Source organism: Platalea leucorodia, assembly GCF_965183815.1.
Source record: "Platalea leucorodia genome assembly, chromosome: 2".
NCBI classification, from domain to species: domain Eukaryota; kingdom Metazoa; phylum Chordata; class Aves; order Pelecaniformes; family Threskiornithidae; genus Platalea; species Platalea leucorodia.
Window position 1 is genome coordinate 29,429,397 of NC_138824.1, and position 7,952 is coordinate 29,437,348.

At 46.9% G+C, this 7,952-nt stretch overlaps 1 protein-coding gene across 1 annotated transcript; it reads right to left on the reverse strand.

Moving 5' to 3' along the window:
- Positions 1-5,450: 5,450 nt before the first annotated feature.
- On the reverse strand, positions 5,451-6,050 carry CCDC70 (coiled-coil domain containing 70; the record flags this gene model as incomplete). Its single annotated transcript, XM_082304979.1, is given in 4 exon segments — positions 5,451-5,639; positions 5,641-5,922; positions 5,924-5,974; positions 5,976-6,050. Coding segments are annotated over 4 exon segments (597 nt in total).
- Between the last annotated feature and the right edge of the window lie 1,902 nt (positions 6,051-7,952).

Below are 7,952 nucleotides of genomic sequence, written 5' to 3' on the forward strand. Positions count from 1 at the left end.
ACCAGGGAGGGGATAGTGCCCCTGTACTCGGCCCTGGTGAGGCTGCACCTCGAGTACTGTGTTCAGTTTTGGGCCCCTCACTCCGAGAAGGACATTGAGGTGCTGGAGCGTGTCCAGAGAAGGGCAACAAAGCTGGTGAAGGGTCTAGAGCACAAGTCTTATGAGGAGCGGCTGAGGGAGCTGGGGTTGTTTAGCCTGGAGAAGAGGAGGCTGAGGGGAGACCTTATTGCTCTCTACAACTCCCTGAAAGGAGGTTGTAGTGAGGTGGGGGTCGGTCTCTTCTCCCAAGTAACAAGCCATAGGACAAGAGGAAACAGCCTCAAGTTGCAGCAGGGCAGGTTTAGATTGGATATTAGGAAAAATTTCTTCACTGAAAGGTTTGTCAAGCATTGGAACAGGCTGCCCAGGGAAGTGGTTGAGTCCCCATCCCTGGAGGTATTTAAAAGATGTGTAGACGTGGTGCTTAGGGACATGGTTTAGTGGTGGACTTGTCAGCACTAGGTAACAGTTGGACCTGATGATCTTAAAGGTCTCTTCCAGCCTAGATTCTATGATTCTATGAAGCTGGGTGCTTGCTTGCTGGTTCTGTGTCATGTATAATGTGTTGCAAGCCTGAAGATCCAACACATAAGCTGTGTTTATCTTTACAGCTCCAGGGCTGCCACCATGGTTTCTAAAGATCCCAGGTACAAATCTGAATTGCCTTTTATTTTGATAAAAGCCCACCTTATCAAAGCAGGTATGCTTGTGCTCAAATCCATCACCGCTTGTGAGTGCTCTCCTTGCCCACTTCTCATACTGCCTGTGATCCAGTGATAGCAGAATCCCAGTTTTAATTCTAAATATGGATTTAGATGGGACTTTGGAACATTTCAAGTACTCTGAGGGACAGCATAGATGGAGCGATTTGTTGGATCAGGACCAAAACCTCCCCAAAAATCCCCAAATGTCAAGAATCTGGAATTCCCTCCCTCTGTGCAGATCATGTTCCTAGTTCAATCAATAAATAAAAGAAGATTAAAAAAAGAAGACAAGAGGGGGGAGACAGACAGACAAAGGGAGAAACAGAGAGATTTTCAGCATTATATAATTGTTTTTAAGATACAGTTTCTTTGTGGTTACTCTCTTCTTTAACCCACATTAGATATTAAATTCTGAAGGGCGAAAGTGTGGTTATTTTTTCCCCATCTGATATTTTCAGCCACGGTATTCTATCTCCTCCTTCAATTTCCACGGCACCCTCTGCACTGGCTTTTCAACAATTCAGCCAGACTTCCTGGCAGAACAGCAGCAGGGTTTATATTTGTGGCTGGATGCTCTCCATACCTCCAATTTCCCATGAGTCACAGGCCTGCCTCCCAGCTTTTTTACATTCCTCCTATGCAATGACTGACACGCAGAGTTGGAAATTACAGCTATATATACACACACACATATACACACATACATATACTGAATAAATTTAATTTTCCTCTTTTACTCGTACCGTTCTGGTTTATGACACATGTAGACATGTCAGTTGACTTAAATGACTCTACCATTTTCCATGTTCTGCCTCTCCCACGATTTAGCTCCACAGCTGCGTCAGGAATGCTTTCTGATGGCAATGCTGCATTTTAAAAATGTGCAGGTGAGCTCAGGAGCTATTTCTTTCTCCCATTCAAATATTTATGCTGATTTGGCACTAATGACTCAATCTCTTTATTGGTCTGTGCCGGAGTTGTCATCATCCCTCTGAAAGACACTCTGAGCTTTGGGAAGGTCTGTGCTTTCAGAGGTACAAAGCTGCAGTCCATAATTTCCACCTTTGTTATGGCCTTGAGCAGAAAATAGCCTGCTGTGAATTGCTTGAGAGGAAACTTTGAAAGAAGAGACTCTTGAGTATCACCTAGAAATACGAACAGCAGATTTACCAGCATCTTCACTGGCTTGTGACTGAGGCCAAGGCTGCCTTTCAGTGTGGATAAAGTGGGACCCTTCTGCCCTGTCATATATTTTCTGTTATATTTTCCATAGTATTTCCATATTTTTGTCCAGGGAAGGAGAGCAAGAAGTGCATCACCTGTACCAGAAAGCAGGCGATCTCCGGGCGTGCAGCCCAGCCAGTCCATCAAATTTCTGCGTCCTGTTGTCAGATCGCTCTGTGCAGGACTTGCTAAGCCTTCAAAGCTTCCCTGAGTGCACACAGTTCATTGACTTTAAATTAATTGCACTGCCAACATGTAATGCTTGTTCGGGTTCACCATGTTTCTCTGTGTTTGGGTTTTATCCCTGTGTTTACTCTGAAATTACACTAATTGTTCTGCTTTTATCTTTAATGCCTCTTTATTTGAACAGCAACCACAGGAAGTTTGATTATGGCCTAAAGTTACCTTGGCGCCTGTTCTGCCTGACTCTGTGCCACTGAGCGAGTCCCAGGTTTGCTCTCTGTTCACACGGGGCTGAGACACCCCGGGGCGCAGGACAGAGCTCGTTGTGGTGGCATCGCTCTGCAGAAGGACCCGCTGGCACCAGTGCAGCTCGGCACTCATGTTCGGTGTCCGAAGGGCTCAGCTGTGTCACTCCTGGATGAACCTCTTCTGCAAAACAAACACTGTGACCTGGACTTTTGGCATCTTCAGGGATTGTATCTGGACGCTGCAAATTATCTCATATTTTCAGCCTTTTGGAGGGAGGGTGAGAAGGGAGGACAGAAGCCTTCTAGATACCTAAAGTACTTCATCAGGGAAGGAGGCCAGAAGGAGATCAGGTGGGTTAGTCTAGGGAGACTTGAGTAGAGAAGACAGTACTGGGCTTCAGCCAAATAAATACAAGGCAATTGGAAGGGCTCTTCCCCATGTCCGCTGTGGATAGGACTACAGATAAGAAGTCAAAACTGCAATTAGGGAGATTCACCTCAGACACCATGAAAGAATTAATATAGGTAAAGGCCTAGAGAGAAAGTGATGGTCATGCAACACTGGTGCTGGGAATTAAAGAAGCAAAACATCTTAGAGAAGTGTTTGCACAGAGCATTACAGGTATGGCTGCTTTTGAGGCACAGGTGGGCTTGGCAGCTTCTTTAGGTCCTTCCACTCTACTTTAGGTGAGTCCATGCTTCAAACATCTTCAGTTCTTCAAACAAGCCCAATTCTTTCCTTGTCCCTACAGCCAACCTATGCCAGATCAGCGGACTTGCTCTTCCAAGAGAGGTGGATTTATGTATTTTTTTCACTCTGAATTTCACATCTGGAAAGCCTCCATGTGCATGTTGTAGAGGTGATAAACATAACCGACCTTTTCCTTAGGGTAGTTCTGCTATTTGTTCCCCTCGTTACTTTTCCATTGCAGCGAGTTAGCAGAGATCGGCTTCCTGACGGAAATTCCTCCTCAGTCCAGAGCTGCTGGATGCAGAGCAGGTGTCCTCTAACTTCCCATTTCAAATACCCAGCCCCGGTAAGCCTTTTGCACGTGGTCTCTCTCTCCAGCAATGCCACCAAGCAAGGGCCACTCTGAAGCTACCAGATGGATGGAGTATTTTCAGGGGAGCAGTATAAAACCATATTGGTACATGCTTTCCTCTGGCTAAACTTCTGGCTTCTCTGTGCTGCATTGTGTAATGCCTTAAATTTCACAACTGTTGTATTATACTGACAGCATTCTCACCAGATAAACAACGTTCAGCTCTCCTGTGAAAGAATAAGTGACTAGGAGCTCTCCTAAGAGCATTTCATGCGCTTCAAGTTCTTTGCAAGAGAAAGCATACCTAATTTTAGTTTAAATGGATGTTAATTTGACGTGTGGATTTGAATAACTGAGATGATAAATTCTTGGCTTTTTGACATTAAAATATATTAAGTGACAAGTGCTTTTTGCATACTGTTATTTTCTGAAAGGTTCTTTCTCTCTATAGCATCTAATGACAAAGCTCTGATGCGTAAGAGTCCTGAATTTGCAGGAAGTTGCACTGAATGGTCTAATAGGTCATTTTCATCACTGGCTTACCTGGTAATAATAGAATAATAATAACAAAGGTTGCAAAACATTCCTACCCTGGCTGAATCAGCTGGCTTCTTTTATGGGCTGGTTATTCATTAAGCAATAAATATTCATGGATTTTTCAGGAAAGATATAGTGCATAATTTGTCTTGAGCAAAATTAAACAGGACAGGCAGCCTTATCCTACAGCAGATCACAAAGGACTGAACTTGAGTGACAGGCTTGAGTGACAGCCTAAGTACACCTGACAGTTGCAGAAGTCATCAGATTCTTCAACAGCAATTGTAAAGGCTTCTTACATTGTGTCCTTGAGCCTTTTCAGTGTTAAAATCCCTTTTCGAAGGAGAATGAGTTACTAATGCTATCATACCAGAGAAAAATTCCATGCCTGGTTTGACTGAGATGAGTACTTTTCACTGTTGCTCTTGTCCCCCACGCTCCTGGATGGACAGAGGGTCAACTGTAGATTTGCCTCTAGACCAGCCTCTACAGCTCAGCCTTCAAAAACGTGAAGCATCTGAGTTCAGTTCCTCAAGAGGAAAGAAAAACTGCAATTCCTGCACCACAGCTCAGGAGAAGGCACTGGCTCTGTACTTGCATCACATAAAATACTGCTAAATATTGACCACATGTTGCGCTGCAGTTATGGACGATTTTCTGTTAGAGGCTCCTGTACCTGCACTGGCAATAGGAGCTCAGCAGGTCAATAATAATCCCAGTCCCTGTGTGCACCCTCTCCTGCTCTTAGACACACATATATACTCACACTGCTAAATTTATTTCCCCCTTGCTGAGGGACTTGCTGCCAACTTTCCCTCCAGCTTGCATCTTTTCCCACATGTTGTTGACTTCTGTAATCCCTCCCACTTCTCTCCCCGTCCTCTGCCCATGTCAGCAAGGCTGATGCCAAAGCTGCTCTCAGCCAGCCAGCGGATGCAGGGGGCTCACCCGAGCGCGTAAATGTTCCCATCACGCTCCTGAGAGCAGCGGGAAGTTAAAAAGGAAATCAAAGCCCAAACCTGGTGGAATAGCACCAGTTGTCTCATTAAGACTCAGGAGTGTTAACTGTGACTCTTAAATATGGGGGATCCCAAGGTTATCATTTATCCTTATTTTGGTACTGACTCAGTTGATATAAACTGCACTGAGTTAGGTGAGCTGTTCTGAGCTGCAGAAGATGATCTCAGCCATTAAACCCTCACCTTCTTGTGGCTTTACCCACCCACACACCTCCTGCTGACAGGCCAGGAAACCAGAGGTTTACCCCGTTCCCCAGGCTACAGGACCTCAGAAGAACAAATAATGTCCTGAAAACATAAGTGCAATGGCTTTAAATCAAATCACATTAAAAAAACCCTACTCTGATTTACTCCAAGAACTAGAGATGTTATTTCAGAGAACTGGCTGAAGCGCAGCACTGCTTAGATAAAGTACCCACATCAGTATACATAGCTTTCCACATGTTTCTGAGCCTAGCAGTTATGCTTTTCCCCTGTGGACAGTGGCATCCCTGGAGATATCCTCTCTCTCTCAGGACCAAAGGCCTCCTCCCAGATCAACATTTCATACTTCCTGAGTATTTTTTCATCTTCCTGGAGGGCCTCCTCATCTTCCCAGAGAGCTCTCTCCTCTTCCAGGAGAGCTGTTCCATCTGCCCATAGATGCCAGAGCTGCTTCTTCCGCCCATAGGACTCTGTCCTCACCCAGAAGGATGGTGTCTTTCTTCCAGAGGAGCTGATCTTTCCAGAAATCCTTATCCTTCTTCCAGAAAGTGTTATAGTCCTTCCAGAAGTCATGACACACCCTCCAGAAGGCTTCTGCTTCCTCCTGAATAGCCTTTTCTTCCCCCCAAAAGGCAGCTTCCTCCTCCCAGATGGGCTTTTCCTCTTCCCAGAAGGCTTGGATGGCCACCTTGAAATCTCCAATTTTTCTCCTGAAAGCCCTTGATCTTCTCCCAAAAGCTCTTCATTATCTCCTGAGAACTCTGAATCTCCTCCCAAAAAGGCTTTCTCAGCCTGCAGCTTCTTGATGAGCTTCTGCTGGCGGGAAGTGCAGTAGGGATAGCAGGACATCAGCTGGCAACGGCAGCTCCGGTTCGCTGCTCGTCACTGATGGATTGGGCAGAGACCCAGCCAAGCCCCCCGCCTCTCGCCCTGTGGCCCAACAGAGAGAGGAGCGATGGGTGTCAGTGATGACACCACCCAAGCCTATTCCATAGCTGGCTTGAAACGATGTTATACCACAAGTGAAGAAGTTTACCACGAGCAAAAAAGAAATCCCTGCCCAGGACTCAGCCAGCACGAACTGCAGTGGCACCTGAAAGTCAGCCTGTGCCATGCAGGGCAAAGGCTGGGATTTCTCTAAGTCCTTTCCCACCGTGACGCCAGGTGCTGCTGGTTTGGTGAGGGGTGTCCCAGGCCCTGCCTATGGCACTGCGCTGCTGCCCCCAGCCTCCATCAGCGGGTCCCAATCTGAAGGACAGACACCTCTGCCCTTTTCCCTCTGATGCTCGAGGCACTCTCATCTCTCTGACTCTTGGCTATGTCTTCTGTCCCTTCACAGACTTCCCCCCAAAAAATTTAGAGCTTCCAGAATCACCTTAAATTTGAATAATGAAGAGAAAACAAAAATCTAATTTTCCATTCACTAATCTACCTAATAATTCTACAGCTAGGATTAAAGCTGGTTACTTATTTATACTGTTTCATTAGATTTATTATGACTTATTGCAGAGTGCCTCCAGCTCCATAGCAGGGAGCAGGTTGCCTTATAAATAAAAAACTCTTGATTATGAATATATTATGATCCTGCCTATCCCTTGCTGTAGTCAGGAAAGGCTCCAGGGGCCTTTGCGGATGCAATGCAGCTAAAGGCAATATGCATCTGCTCTGTGTGAGGAACGAGAAAGCAGGGAGCACCCCATGCCTTCGTGATGGCTCCAGGGCACGGTGACAGGATGGACAGACAGCCCAAGCTGCAAGTCCTCCCATGCACCCTGGCAAACACGCTGCCCCTCAAGCCCCTGCACCCACCAGCGTGTGACACCGCCATCACACCTTTGCTGTGCTGGAGGCATAGACCCTCCTCGTCCCAGCCCTCCTCCCTCCTCCAAAAGCTAAGCTGGGTGCTGGCAGGGCCCTATCCTCTTCCCCAGTGTTTTGGGTATGGCCAAGGAGTCTTCTAGTGACATCTGGCCAACTCCTGCCTCTCCCCACCTCCACAATCACTGAACAGGCCAGAGGGTGGATGGCTCCTTCACAGCAACTGGGATGAGCTCTCATGGATGGCAGGCTGGGGAGGGGACCTGCTGGGGGACTTTGGGTGAATACAGGAGAATTTTGGTTCTGCTGTTTCCTCCTCATGTTGCCTCCTGACTCCTGAACCTTCCTCCCACAGCTGGAGCTTCCCAGAGAGGTCAGTGGCGGGAAAGGAGGAAGGCAGCTGTCTACAGCTTCACTCTCATGGAGCTCCTGGGCCCACCAGTTTGTCCCTGCTCAGTGTCAGAAGGATCCCAACAACAAGTGGTGTGCACTCCCAGCTGGGCTGTCTCATCTTGGGAGGGTTAGTGGTACCACACAACATGCCTAGAAGGCCAGAAAAATTAGGTGAGTAAATCTGCCAAAAACTAATTGCCAGGAGCCTGTTATTACTTGAGTTTCAGAGCAGCTGCTGAAGCAGCAGCCATTTCTCCTCCACCAAAGGGGTTCCTGACATGGGCTCTGCTCTCCCTGCACTTTCTGTGGGGCTCCTGGGTTGGCAGTTCCTCTTCATTCACAGGAGAAATGTCAGTAAATAGGACGTGCTGAGTTTCTGCTCCCTGGGATTGCAGTTGAAAGCAATTAGGGCAACAGCAGTTCAGTTCCAGCCACCCCTGTAAGCTCCAGCAATGGCTGCCAACCCATTAACAACCTCAAATACACTGTCTCTTCTTTGAAATGAAGGTGTTGTTGCTTCTACTTAGCTAATTTTGTCAT